The sequence below is a fragment of the Hevea brasiliensis genome, chromosome 10 (genome assembly GCF_030052815.1).
Source record: "Hevea brasiliensis isolate MT/VB/25A 57/8 chromosome 10, ASM3005281v1, whole genome shotgun sequence".
Classification (NCBI taxonomy): domain Eukaryota; kingdom Viridiplantae; phylum Streptophyta; class Magnoliopsida; order Malpighiales; family Euphorbiaceae; genus Hevea; species Hevea brasiliensis.
Genome location: NC_079502.1, coordinates 49454206 through 49469268, shown reverse-complemented (window position 1 = coordinate 49469268; position 15063 = coordinate 49454206). Strand labels below are relative to the sequence as shown.

Here is a 15063-nt window from a genome sequence, read left to right as displayed (position 1 = left end):
ACTTGAGACACCAAATCTGGCAGAATCAGTTTTGCCCAGAATTTTGGAATCTGCCCAATCCGGCCAGTTATGGTGTTTAGGCCATAACTTGAGCTACAAAACTCCAAATGGAGTGATTCAAAAAAAGAAATTCATCTAGATAAAATAAGGAACAACTTTCATGTTGATCACTTTTCCAAAATACCACTGCAAAGGTGACTAATGGAACAGTAAAGTTAAAGCATGAAAACTGAAAATTTTGTCTAATTATCATTAAGCTTAGAGATGGTGTTGGCAACCAATACCAACAAGTTAAAAATGTAAAATGTGGTATGTTGATGATATTTAACCTAATTTACCTATTGTCAATGCAAAAGTCAACATTTTGGTTGACTAATGAAATGAATAGTAATCATTAAAATTTCAATTTCAAAGAATTACACAAATTAAAAGTGTTAAATGCCCTAGTAGTCCTAATGTGATTGGTTTGGATAGGTTGGCATGCCAATAGGGTTCTGTTAGCAGTACTGCATATGGCTTCATGCCGTTCTGTATTTCATGGCATCCCATGCCATTCTGTAACATAATAGCCTTTGGCTATGATAGTGAGTTGTTATACTTGGGTTTAACCCCCGATAATTATTACAGCTTATTAGCTGTTCTGTTGCACACCGGGAGACACAATGTGACCGATGGTGTGATGGTCCGAGGTACTTAGTACCCTGTGCCAGTTTACCCGTTTATCCAGTCCAGTCAACTAGTATAGGTTACTCGGGCAGTGTTAATAAATCTTACTCAACTTTAATCGAATAATATTACAATAAATATTTGAAATTTAGTCCACCCAAAAATGTAAACCTACATTCTGCATATTTTATTATATTTTATTTTATTCTATTTTATATTGTCACCACTAAGCAGAATTGCTTAGCGCGTCGCTTTTGCCACGCGCAGGTACTGGAGATTTAGCTGGGGAGTCCAGCAGACCGCATACTGGGTGAGCCATCATATCTGCACTCAGAGTTCAGAGTCACCTCACATTGCAGTGCATTTGGTAGGACATTAGGCCATCTGGGATATTTTGATATTTTGTTATTTTGTATTTTGAAAACTTTTGTTATGTACATTATAAACTCATGTACTTATATTTTTGCTGTAATTATCTATGAACTGTGTTCAGAATTAAATATGAGTATTTCTCATTGAACTTGGTGAATATGAGTTGAATGTAAATTTTGGAATACTGAATTGATTTGAGAAATGATTGAGATTGAGATTGTAATTATATTGGGAGTGTTTTTAAACAGGTGCAGAAGAACTGTTTTCCAAAATATAGCCGGCACTCTGCCGGATGTTCTATAAAATTTGCGGTAAATATAGATTTTTTTCAAAAATTGTAAATAAATAAATAAAAAGGGATAAATTGAAATTAAAACATGAATTGATGTTCCGACACACTGAGTGGCATAACTTGCTCGGCTACACTGTAGACGGGTAAGGGGTGTCACATCTAGGGCTCCTAGTTGCGAGAACCGCAACTTCCCTCTGGGTTACCCATCGCTTGGGCACCAGCTCATTTAACTTGGTTGTATTTTATTTCTAAAATTTTTACTAAATTTTTCTTATTAATATTTGAGTTAATTATGGTTCTTGACTTTAGTTTAAATATTTTTCCGAACGTTCTAACTGTCCGGACAGACACCGGTCACCGGAACAGTAGAATGTACGGAGTTGCTACCGGGAGGGTGTTACAAAAAATGTCTCACTAGCTCTAGAACATATCTCTTGGACCTATCAAGGCAAAAACCTAGCATATTGTCACACCCTACCCCTCTGTAAGGCATAACATGATCCCGTAGTGTACCTAATGAATTACCAACTCCGTCTACTGATAACCCATTAAATACACTACAAGGGATTTTGAAAACTTTTCTTACTTCTTTTACAGTGGTGAGCACTATTTACAGGTGTTAAAAACCTTTTTGAACTGAAGTGATAGAACTAACACATTTGAATTATTTGGAATTTCTATAAAAATTTTGGCAGAGTGCCATCTATATTTTGGATAAAACAGTTCTTCAGAAAAACCTGTAAAAAGCACTTCAATATATATTTCCAAATCTCAACTCCAACATGTTTCTCAACGCAACATATTTCTCAACTCAAATCCATAGTAATTTTTCAAAGACTGAGATACAAGAAATATAATACAATTTTCACAAGTCCAAATAACTCATAATTTATTTTACAACTTTAATGTACAATTTTAATTTACAACTGCTCAAAACCAAGAACACTATATACATACAGTGAACATACATTACAGTATAAAATGCAAAATGTGGTATACTCAATATACCCGATGATCTCTCAATGTAGTACTAGCAGCCTAGTGCTGCCCTGTCAGTCTGTCTACCTGCGATAGCAATGAAAAGCTATCGCTGAGTAAAATTTACTCAGTGGTGCACAATAACAATTTGAAATGCGATATATAAATCTTTTATTGGCAGTTCACAAATCAAATGATTCATAATTCCATTTCACACTTTAAAAAATTCATCTAACACAAATTTGATCAAATAACTGAGTAACACAGTTTTGCCAATCAATAATACAATTTGATCAAATAACTGAATAATACCATTTTGCAAATCGATAATACAATTCAATCAAATAACTGAATAATACAATGTTGCCAATCGATAACATAATTTAGGCCATAACACAATTTTTTTCCACACATGCCGTGTTGTACACCACGACAAGACACACTCACCCCAATAATCGAAATCAATGAGGGAGGAAGCTAGCTGAATAATGAGTACTCATCCACACTCACCTCAGACTGACAAGTCAAAGAGTGAGGAACATAATCACACTCACCCCAGACTGATAAGTCAAAGAGGGAGGAATATATCAACAGTGTCATGCCAAATGTGAATCAAAACAATTTCAAATCACAATATTTCATACAAACCATAAATCACATTTTATCTCAAATTTTCCATTTGCAAAGTTGGCAATACAATAAGTTCCAAATAATATTCCCAAACCAAAGCAATCAAAACTTATTCATAACTCATTTCTCTACATAAATTTGCTAGTAAAAGCAGTGAATATAAAAGTATTGTGCACGGACACAATTTAAAACTATAATGTTGAATTAAATTTTTAAGTAGAAAATGAGAAGTCAAACTTATTGTGCACAAACACAATTTAAAATAATAACATAGAAATAATCATAATTTATTTCAATTGAAAAATTCAGAAGAAATACTTATTATGCACAAACACAATTTAAAACAATAACGTATAAATAATCATAATTTATTTCAATTGAAAAATTCAAAAGAAATAAATATTGTGCACAAACATAATTTAAAACAATAACATATAAATAATCATAATTTATTTCAATTGAAAAATTCAAAAGAAATACTTATTGTGCACAAATACAATTTAAAACAATAACATACAATTAATCATAATTTATTCAAAAGAAATAATTATTGTGCACAAACACAATTTAAAACAATAATGTACAATAGTCATAATTCATTTTAATTGAAAAATTCAAAAGAAATAGCCGTTGTGCACAAACACAATTTAAAACAATAACATATAAATAATCGTAATTTATTTCAATTGAAAAATTCAAAATAAATACTTATTGTGCACAAACACAATTTAAAACAATACAAATAATCATAATTTATTCCAATTGAAAAATTCAAATGAATTAATTATTGTGCACAAACCTCTGATGACTGTCTCCTGGTCTGGACTCAGTATTTCCTTCCCTTTTCCTGAGTCTTTGGTAACTGAGAAATACAATTTAAAGTGTTTCAGTACTAAATTAAATTGTCTCTAACGATAATGTTCGATAAGTAATTCACTGAAAGCTATTATTTGCTTAATCACCTAATATACCGACCCTCGATGCGTTCTAGGTAAATTAGATTTTAGTGTCACTAATATGTCACATTCGATAGTGTTTTAGGGTTGGTACACGTTACCAATTTCATTTCCTAGTCTAGTGCATTTTATTGCAACTTGCTGGATTCCGGTATACTAGTTTGACCTAGCCGGAAGACCTAGTTTTCTCGATTTTCGGGTTTCGGTCAAAACTACAAACTTGTAGATCTATGTCTTATGGAACACGGGGCAAAATTTTAGGTCATTCTGAGTTATGTAGACCAAGTTATGGTCATTTTACTATTGCTGGTCAAATGGCATCAAATTAGGTCATTTTAGGTCAATTTGGTCAACTTTGGTTCGGCCAGTTTTTGGACCCGAAATTGTGAAAGCTGTTTGACTTGCTTATGGTCATTTCTGGGCTTTGGTGTCTTCATGAGACTTGTAGGTATGGGTCTTAACTATTCATGGTTAAAATTTCAGGTCAATTGGACCTGTTTTGAGTGAGTTATGGCCTAAACACTAACTGCTGCCCAATTAGTCAATTTTCAGGCCTCATTTGCACTTAATCCGAATTTGTCATTTTTCATGCTACCTTGCAAGCAGAATTTTGGTATGCTTTCTCAATGAAAGTTGGCACATTTTGTGCCTAGTCTCACCTCCAATTGGTCTCATACCGATTGGAGTTACACATTTAAAGTTATAGGCTAAAATGCATACTGCCCTTAAATACATTGCATAAACATGTATCAATTACACATTTGCCTTGCTACAAGTCCACTTCTCTTACCAATTCTGTTTTGGTACATTACCAAAACCATATACCACCTTACCTTTAAGTCATTTTGGGCAGAATACAAATATCCTCAATACACCAAATGAAACTCTAATTCACAAAGTCCAAATACAACCACATATACACATAAACATTTCTAATTCTTACATACACTTTACACAACCCATTTACATACATATTCATCAATCCTCAATATCACAATTCACCCAATATCTTCATGAATTAAAACACTCCTTAAAGAGTCCCAAGGCTGCCGAAATGTTCCACAATGCCAAAGTGTCCCACAATTCGTCAACTTGCATTTCAAGTGCACAATCACCATATACATATGGAATTAACTTACTAGGACATTAATCACCCTACTCAACATAATTTCCCATCAAATAAATGTAAGAATAAATCATCAATTATACAACTCCATGACTGTCCAAACTGGATATATCAAGAACTTCTCAAAACTTAAAAATTCCTTCACAAAGCACACACCCATAACATGTATACAAAGTTTAACAAAGCAATATTCAAAATCTCAAACTTACCTATTGTTGGGACTTGTTTAATCTTCACTAAAACTTCTTAATATTGGTATCAAGCTCTTCCTTGTGATGTGGGGACAATTTTTAATGAAGAAACCTAGATGATTGGAAGTGAAATGAGGAGATTAATAGAGCTTCATGCAAACGGCAATGGAGGTTTTATCTTTCTTCATTTCGGCAAGGTTGAGGGAAATGGAGAAGATGAAGATTTCAGCTTGTATTATGGACTTACACCTGCCATTTAGTGTTTAATTTAATCCCTAGTGGTCCACTCACACAATTTAAATCATATAATAAGTTTAACTCCCATTTATTCCACATTAAACCCTTCATTTTTTGCTATTTACTTTAGGTGCCACCAATTTAATTTTTCATTATATTTTTCAAGTGTAATATTATTTATTTTTAATAGACATTTAGGTCAAAAGACAATTCGGGATGTCAAATGACCATAATGCCCCTGTTCGGGTTGCATTCCCGATTTTTCGGTAACACCGAGTTTTGTCCGTTTTTCGATTTTTCACTTTTCTTTGTACTAATTAATTAATTTTTCTTTGACATTTCTAATGATATTTCTACTTCAATTGATGTCTCTTTAAGTCCTAAAAATATTTTCCAGGGTTCCCCGCAGTCCAGGGCTAGTCAACGGTCCACGCCGTGATTTCCCGGTGCGGTCACCCATCGCTAGGGTTCTCGGCTCGCTTAACTTGGTTACATTTCTTTGCTATTATTTTTCCTTTGTTTTTCTTTTGTTTTCTTTTCTTGTGTTTTCTTTTCTTGTATTTCATTATTTTATGTCTCCTCACTCATAACGAAGTGTAGTTCTAGGCATCCTAGCTGTCCGGACAACACTGGTCACCGGAACAGTAGAACGCATTACCGAGCTTAGGGGTGTTACACATATGCTTAATAAAGAGATGATTAAGGCAGTCTTTGATATAAGCCTCACTAAGCCTTAGCCACCCCTAATTAAAATGTACATCCCTTGTAGCCAACTTGAAGCCTATGTTTATCCCTTAAAATTTATTGCTTACCCATGTCATTTACCTAACCCCTAGCCTAAACACCTACCATACCCTTTTGAGGAAGCAAAATGCATACGAAAAATGAAGAGAGGATGTAGAACTCAAGAAAGAATGCAAGTGTGCAATTGAAATCAAAGAAAAAAATTTGCCTTTCCAACTTAGCAAAAGTAATGAGTTTGGGGGAGAGGACAAAAGGGACATAAAAAAAAAATCCCAAGATAAGTAGCATGGAAGCATGCTTGTGTTAGTAGTATGCCCTAGAGCATATCATTTAGTATGTATCTTGTACATGTTTTTATTAATAAAAGGCATTTCTACTTTTTCGTTTACATAATATATTTATGTGTAATAAAAAAGGTCCATTGATATTTTGTTAGAAATTCTATTCTTAAGTTGTTAATAATATGAGTGACAGTATTTCTAGCACAAAGTATCATAAATAGGTTCACAATCGAGGATACTTTACAATAAGGACATGACTTATTCAGAAAGATTATATTCATGTTTGTTCCCAAGTTATTTATATGAGATATAAATAAGATGGAATGGTGAGTCTCATGCCATATAACAAACATGATAGACACTTATACATGATAAGTAGGTCGAACTAGTGACACTTATGACAAGCACATGGAGTTTACTCTTGTCAATGTATTATCATAAATCATATCAGTGCATATAATCTTTAGACCTGAGATAGCACAGTTGTCTTGTATATAGGTGGTTTGAGTTTGATACTGCTTTCATACTTGTACTATGTATGGGTATATGGGCATGTGTTGGCTCCTACTAGTTATATATGGTGGTAGGTGTTGATCAAGATGGAATCTGCTCCTCTAAGTAAATAGGGATAAAATCCTATGTTTATTTAATTGTTCTTGATGCTTCAAGTTCCTGGCCATGACAGATAGATTTAATCAGAAAAGAGTTTCTGATAAGAAAATTTTTTAATAAAGAACTGGAATTAAAAGAGAACATAATATTCATAGCAAATGAGGTTTGACATAAACCATGACTCCAGCTTGAATTGGGATTTTGTAACAAAGAGATTCTAGTGCATGGTAACATATGATTATAGGTTCATTTAAGGTAAACCTTATTACTGATTGGATGGCCATGGCATGCTATACTAGTTGTTAACCATAGTCTATGAGGTGCATAAAATGATTTAGAGAAATCATTTATGGTAAGAAAGAGTTCTGATGATATTAAGAGTTGATATCATGTCTCATTGCCAATTAGTGATGAGCCTAATAAGTCACATTAAATATGATTTAATTAATTAATTAAAGAGTTTAATTTATTAATTAAATAGGTTTGGTTTGCAATTAGATTGCAAAGTCCCTAGCATGACTTGAAACCAAATCTATATTATTAGATGTATAGTATAGTTAAATTTATATTTAAAGTGTTTAAATATAAATTTAATTAATAAGAAATTAATTAATAGAGATTAATTAATTAATTTATATTTGATATAAATTGATTAAAAGAAGAGAAATAATTATTTTGGGTTGAGAACTTAAAATTAAGACACAGGGGTATTTTGATCATTTTACAGGGTGACATGTGACACCATGAGATGGTGACACATGGCATTACACATAAGCTTGTCAAGTGTCTTTTAATCATGTAAGATTATTAAAATTAAGATTAAATATAGGTTTGACATTTGGCACAATGTGATTGGGTCAATTAAACCTAGGGCCAATCAGAAGATGACATGTGGCAAGAGTTTTAAGTGGTGACTAATTTGATTAAATATTTTATTATATTATCTTTATTTAATTTTTAAAATTTTATCATAAATTTTATTTAATATTTTTTAATTATTTTAATAAGAAATATATTTATACATTTTTTTAACTAAATACATCAATTATTTATAAATCACTTATAAATATTTTAACCAAATACATAACTAATTTAATTTTTAGATGATTATAAAGTTAAATTAGCTTATAAGACAATCTTAAAATTAGGCCAAACACCCTCTTGATTCAATAATATTAGAATTGTCTTTATAACTATTAAGTTTTGCATTCCAATTTTACCGGATGCTAATTGTATAAAACAATAATTATATAGAATTTGTTTTTATTTAGTAAAAATCATATTTTTAGGAGCAGAAAAACACTATATTAAAAATATTCTGAATAATATGTAGAATGCCTCAATAACGTTGAATATTGAGACTTTTCGTCACTCAAGATCTTAAGAAAAATAATAAAAATACCAAAACATCATTTTCAAATAAATAAATAAATATCTTCGGCCCAGAAGCAAAAAGCGAACCACAAATATCTCCTACTCAAACAAAATCTGCCATATCTCTCATCTTCTCTTTTGAGGAGGAAATTAATTAAATTTTCTTTTTTTTTTTTTTTAAAATGCCTACTGCTTTCCTTCCATCTGCATACTCACATTCTGCTTCAATCATACCTAGTAACTTAACTCCAAAACCATTCACTTCATTTCCTCCGAATTCCAAGAAACTACGTTACAGGTCTGCGTCATGTCGTAGACCTCCCGCTGCTTCCACCTCTTCTTCAATCACAGATTTCGACATCTATGATCTTCTAGGCATCGATAGCTCCTCCGATCAATCGCATATCAAAATGGCATATCGTACGCTGCAGAAGCGATGCCACCCAGACATCGCAGGGCCTACGGGGCATGACATGGCTATCATTCTTAACGAAGCTTACTCTGTTCTATCCGATCCAAATTCGCGTTTGGCTTACGATAAGGTCAGTGAAGTTTGGGTGATGAATCATGAAAATTTTAGGCTTGAGACTTTGGGATCAGGTAAAATTTAATGGGCTGGTTCTTAATGTCGTGCAGGAACAAGCAAAGATTGCAGAACTACGTGGGTATACTGGGAAACCCATTTACTCAGTGTGGTTTGGGTCGGAAAGCGAAGAGAGAGCAGTATTTGTGGATGAGGTGAAGTGTGTTGGTTGCTTGAAATGTGCATTATTTGCAGAGAAAACCTTTGCCATTGAATCTGTTTATGGAAGAGCAAGAGTGGTTGCACAGTGGGCTGATCCTGAGCACAAAATTCAAGCTGCCATTGATACATGTCCAGTTGATTGCATCTCGTAAGGATCAATATCTGCTTTCTTCATATTTGAACTCATTCTTTTATTGTGAATTAGATGATACCTTGAATTAAATTCATTCCCATTTAATTTGAATTAGTAGAAGGCAGAACATGCACGCAACGTGTCGGATACTTATCCAATCAAACCCTATCGAAATTAAAAATTAATAAAAAAAGGTTTTGGGATTGAAAAATAGGGTTGAGTTTAGGTTTTGTATATTTGATATCCATATTCAAATTTATTTATATAAATTAATTGATTAAATATAAAATATATATTTTATATTAATATTTTTAAATATTTTTTTATTATATTTTAAGTAAGTATAGTTTGAAATTTTTGTAGAATCATTAAAATTTAAAATATAAACTATTTATAATATATATATAAAGTAAATTATTAAATAAAATATATAAAATTCAATGAATTTAATATTATTTTGATATTTATGATTGAATAATTTATGATATATTTTAATTTAATGTATAACAAATTCGAGTAATAAAAATAATAATTGAATTTGAATTTGATTTAGGTGCTTTTCACATATACTCTATCAATTGTTATCAGCACACCAAAGTGTACTTATTTAGGGGCAGACTCGTGTCTCAACCGAGCTAATCCTTGACACTTAGCAATTTACGCAAAGGCATTACTGTGTGTTTTTCTTTTATGTTGAAACATGAGATTTAGTTAACACAGAAAAATCACATGAACATTTAAATATATGATAGTTACATGAAATCTAAATAATTCAAGTATAAGTTGATTCTGGAATTTGTTCGTTAGATATTCTGATGCCTTATAAAATTCTTGAAAATCTATAATTTCATAATTCTTCTGAACCAAATATATAGGATGGTGGAAAGGTCAGATTTAGCAGCACTAGAGTTCCTAATGTCCAAGCAGCCAAGAGGCAATGTGCGAGTTGGCGCTGGCAACACAGCGGGTGCACGTGTCTCAAACATATTTGTTGATGTGAAAAAGTTCCAAACCAGAGTTGTTGAAGCCATGAACAAGGCAGATGCCCAAGGCTCCAAGGTAAGCCCTTTGCATCTCTTTTTGTGCTTTAATTGTTAAAGTGTTAAAAGTAGTGGGCAAGTTATTGAAAGGGTGTGGTAACTTGATTACAGCATGAAAATAATAGTTATAGTTGATGCAACATGAAATTTTAACGATCAAAATCTATATCGATTCTATATACAATGAATATATTGAATAATTTCTCTTATAAAACTAGAGTTAACCTGCTAAAGGCCCACTTAGCTCGTAAGAAACACAGAGAAAGTAAAAGTGATACAAGAAACGACAGATAGGTGGTGACTCCAAATTTGTATAACTTACCCTTAATTCTTTGGTTCTAAATCAGCATAATAAAAACCCTAATTTTCTATCTCCCATTTTCACTTTTACAATTGATTTCCAATTTTCAGTTTTTATTAAAAAAAACCAGAAAACACGTTCACTGTTTAATTGTTAAACAATTCATTAACATGCAAGTATGGTTTATTAACATGTAACCATAAATGTTCCATTCATTTCAGGAAACAGACCCCCAAAGAGAAGCAAGAATATCAGCTATTCAAGCAATTAGATCAATCTCGAATTGGTTATATTGGCAATCACGAAAAGCAGGACCCCCATCGAAACCTCACCAAAACCTCCCACAGATTGCTCAAAATACAACCGAACTAAACATTAACAAGCTCCGGGCAGCCGCTGCAGCCAGAAAGCATGCAAGCCAAAGCACAAGACCTGCTCGTCAAGTACCATCCAACCTATATCACGAGGAGTACTGGATTCCATCAGCCGGAGCACTTCCTGCCTCAACCAATAAGTCTGGCTCTAGAGCCACCTCAGAGGCTCCAAAACATACTAAAGAGCCAAAAGTTCTTGATGAGAAAGATTACAAGACAGGAGATAACCAAATGAATCCCATAAGACGGAGAGCTCCAATGGTGATTGCAACAATTGCAGCAACTATAGTAAGAGAACAGGCTGTTGTCCGTTTGAATGAACATATAGGTGGTGCTTTGGCATTGGAGATTGTTAATAGCTCTTGGTTACATGCTATATTAGCAGGGATTACATGGTACATAGTTGGCTTGGGAATGATAGAGCTAGTAGAAGCAATTAGGAAAAGGTTATAACAAAGAAATAAAAGAAGATTCATCATGCACTGAAATGATACTTCATGTGGAATATATTCATGACAAGATAGTATTTGATTTTCTGTAATAAATTAGCAATAAAATAATATGTATAGTTCCATACATCCTAGATCTGAATGCATACACAACATGATTAGGCCTAACAAATGACCAACTTATGTTGAGAAAGATCCCTGAAGGCAAGTGCTCTCAGCTTTCAATCTGTCTATGAGTTTAAGTCTACTCCGATAAGAAACAGAGGGGACTTAACTAGGGGGACCCAGTCCTATTGAAGGAACCAAAATTTTTCATACATCGCCCTGGAAAACAGCTCAGTCTAGTTCAAAAAAAAGGTCATGTTTGGCACCATCTCATTCCCAGTAAATGGGGGGAAGTGTGATCAAGGTCAGGAAACATAGGGCGAGAGGAAAATCGAGCAGATATCTCTCACTGATCAAAAGCCTAACATTACAATGCATAATGCATTCCCATCTTTTATACAACCGAATCATCAAGACATCAACTATCTACTGCTCTTCGTAATTTTACATGGAACATCTGCATGGCCAAGAATGTCAGCCCTTTTATGTGCCAGGACTTGTTCTTACAGCTGAAGTGCATGTGTTCTGCACTACACCCAAGCTACTTCAAAGAATATTTGAAGCAACAATAACAATCCTTTATCCTATAAGATTACCTAAAATTAATTTATAAAAAAAATAGAACAAGCAAAAATTCCACTGTTCTAGCACAAAATAAATGTCAGATACATTGTCTGCACACAAGGCAAAAAATGTAAACATACCATCATAAGAAACTCCTAGTTAGTTAACCAGGAAATTCCAATCTACAAATTTCTGAAGCCAAGTTTTATGCATAAACATTGTTTTGATCACAGGTTCTTACATAGTCGGATAGTCCAATGAATAATTTTTCTTACACTTAGTAGCGGTACTTGGTGGAGTAATCTTTTGGAGCAATAACCAAACCACGACCCTTCCTTGCCCCACGGTAGACAGTCTCAATAATGTCAATGAACTCTTGCTTGTCCTTGAGAGCCCAATTAATTTTGTTGTTATTTCCAGTTCCAAGATCAATCATAATGTGCTTGTTTCTGAAGAAGAACATGACAGTGGATGGATCATACAACTCATACATTGTGTTGAAATCAGGCACCTCAGTGATGTCCACAAGATATATGACAGCAAAGTTCTTAATTGTCTCAGCAACTGATGCAAGCACTTCATCCATCTAAATAAGACCAACAAAACCAATTTGAGAGGAAATATTATCACAGATATTAGAGACTTTTAGATTGAGTTGGTCATTCAAAAACATTTTTCAAATGGAAAAGCCCAATTTTTAATAAAGAAATCAACCTAACAATGCAACAACAGTTCATTAAATAAGTACAAACCCATCAGATAACAACATGCATAGATTAAAGGAATATAGCATGATAGCCAGGAAACAGATACATTGTCACCCAACAAAATAAAAGAAACAGTTCCATCGAAGCCAAAATATTAGTTAGTTCAACTAAAAGCATAATCTTGCAATTCCAGTTAACTCGTAAAGATTGAGAACCGAAGTCAAGTCCAATTCCTGTGAAGCAAAAATTTATCAGCTTATAGCAAAATGCACTCAAATTAAACACTTAAACCCATTTGACAGCTGAAAGGAGAATAAAACATCACCCAAAACCAAAAAGCTGTAACGAGGAAACTACCACAAGAAAATAGTTGAAAAGCAAATCATTTCCATGACTATTACGCCGTAACCTTAATTCCAAACAACCATTGTGGGACGGACAATAAAAAGAGGGGAGAAAAAATTCAGAAAATTACACACAATCCTACGCCCCCAAATCACTCTAAAGAGAGATGAATAACATCAACACAACAATTAGGCATTTAATAATGGAAAATGAACAGTACAAATGCAAGAAATTCGAATTCCAATAAAAAAAAGTTGTTTGATCGGTACTTGAGATTCAAAAAAAGTTGTTTGATCGGTACTTGAGATTGAAAGAAGTTGAATTTCCGGTAACAATCAAAGAGAGGCAAAGAGAGAAGATGAAAAAAGAGAGGGTTTATACCTGCATGCAAGTCTCGTCCCAGTCGTGGCCGAATCGGATGACGACGAGGCGCTCTTCCTCCACCAAGATTGCCTGATCTACAGCCCATCCTGAGTGCAAGTGTGGAAGCAGATACGACATCTCTCAAACAACTCCTCGAATCCCTAGATTTCAATTCTTCCCTGCGATTGCGATTATTTGTTTCCCTCTCCTGAGTAACACTCGTGCGTTGGAAAAACGCACGCGTACATATGGTAGCCCTACGGCCTGCGGGAGTTTTATTTTTAACAGGGATAAGGGCAAAAAAAAATCTTGATTATTTTATTTGAGCCGATTTTAATTTATTATGATAAAATTTTTCAAATTTAATTTTGTTTTAAAAAAGTCTCTTGCTATAGCAGTTTTCATGTTTTTTTTTTTAAATTAATATTAAATTGATATTTAATTAAAATAATTTTATAAATTATTATATATTATTTTTATTCTTATATTAAAATTAAAATATGGATGAAATATTATATATTAATAAAATATTATTTTAAAATTTAAAATTATTATTATCATTATTTCATATTATTATAAATTGAATTTTAATTAATAACAAATATTATATATATAATTAATAACTTCATTAATAAATTTAATTAAAGTAAAATAATTTTATTCATAATAATTATTAATTAATTTAACTATAAAAGTAAAAAAAATAATTTTATTCTTTTTAATTTAGAAATCTTTTATTGTAGGTCATGAAATTTAAAAAAAAAATAAAATTGAGTGATTTTATTTTAATGAATTAAAGTTAATACTGAAATGAAGTAATCACATAAATTAAGAGATAATTGATGTAACTGACCATAAATTTTAGTATTTGCAGTAGTTAGTTGCATGCCAAAATAATTTACTAAATTAATTCAATTCAAAATTTGGTTTTTATTTATATGAAAATTTGTTTTGGATTTTATTTTTATTTTTTTATTTATTTGATTTGATTTAATTTTAAAAGCAACAAATTTTTAAAAATCGAACTAAATAATTTGAATAAAACAATCGTTTTGTAAAATCCCTTATCTTTTACCTTAGACCATCAAAATACTCCTCAATCTTCGTTCAGTCACTCCAAAAACTCTTTGCCCCTAGCCTTCCTCTCGTGTCCCTCTTTCCTTGTTCTCATCTTATGTTGTTAGAAATATGATTTGAGTCATTCATGTAGATCAACCCGAATCTATTAGACTTAAAATTAGTACCAAGAATAACCGTATAAAAAGTCATATATATTGCAAAAAAAGTGGCAACATCCAAAAGTCATATAAATTATCAAAAGGTGGCAAAATTTAAAGGTCATGTATATTAGTTAAAAGATACAATTACATGAGGAGATGCAAGTTTTCTTAATAGTTATATGCAAGAAGTGATGCAACTTTTAGCTAAAATGTTAGCACGCTTTGAGTAAGTATATGTAAGAGCCTTACAAACATTTT

At 32.4% G+C, this 15063-nt stretch overlaps 2 protein-coding genes across 2 annotated transcripts; one reads left to right on the top strand and one right to left on the bottom strand.

Moving 5' to 3' along the window:
* Positions 1-8547: 8547 nt before the first annotated feature.
* Positions 8548-11630, top strand: LOC110660207 (chaperone protein dnaJ C76, chloroplastic). Its single transcript, XM_021818426.2, has 4 exons — positions 8548-9001; positions 9096-9352; positions 10213-10396; positions 10900-11630. Exons 1-4 carry the CDS (start codon positions 8642-8644, stop codon positions 11503-11505), a joined length of 1407 nt encoding a protein of 468 aa, XP_021674118.2. The 5' UTR covers positions 8548-8641; the 3' UTR covers positions 11506-11630.
* A 595-nt stretch (positions 11631-12225) lies between these two features.
* Positions 12226-13887, bottom strand: LOC110660208 (thioredoxin-like protein YLS8). Its single transcript, XM_021818428.2, has 2 exons — positions 13604-13887; positions 12226-12756 (listed from the first exon to the last, which is right to left on the bottom strand). The coding sequence occupies exons 1-2, from the start codon at positions 13721-13723 to the stop codon at positions 12448-12450; spliced, it is 429 nt and encodes a 142-aa protein (XP_021674120.2). The 5' UTR covers positions 13724-13887; the 3' UTR covers positions 12226-12447.
* Between the last annotated feature and the right edge of the window lie 1176 nt (positions 13888-15063).

What these genes read in the sequence shown, in the direction of transcription:
- LOC110660207 (XM_021818426.2), top strand. Translation starts at nt 8,642, where the DNA reads ATGCCTACTGCTTTCCTTCCATCTGCATACTCACATTCTGCTTCAATC. An exon ending in CGCGTTTGGCTTACGATAAG is followed by an intron (nt 9,002 to 9,095) that starts GTCAGTGAAGTT and finishes AATGTCGTGCAG; the next exon opens with GAACAAGCAAAGATTGCAGA. An exon ending in CAGATGCCCAAGGCTCCAAG is followed by an intron (nt 10,397 to 10,899) that starts GTAAGCCCTTTG and finishes CATTCATTTCAG; the next exon opens with GAAACAGACCCCCAAAGAGA.
- LOC110660208 (XM_021818428.2), bottom strand. Translation starts at nt 13,723, where the DNA reads ATGTCGTATCTGCTTCCACACTTGCACTCAGGATGGGCTGTAGATCAG. An exon ending in GGGACGAGACTTGCATGCAG is followed by an intron (nt 12,757 to 13,603) that starts GTATAAACCCTC and finishes GGTCTTATTTAG; the next exon opens with ATGGATGAAGTGCTTGCATC.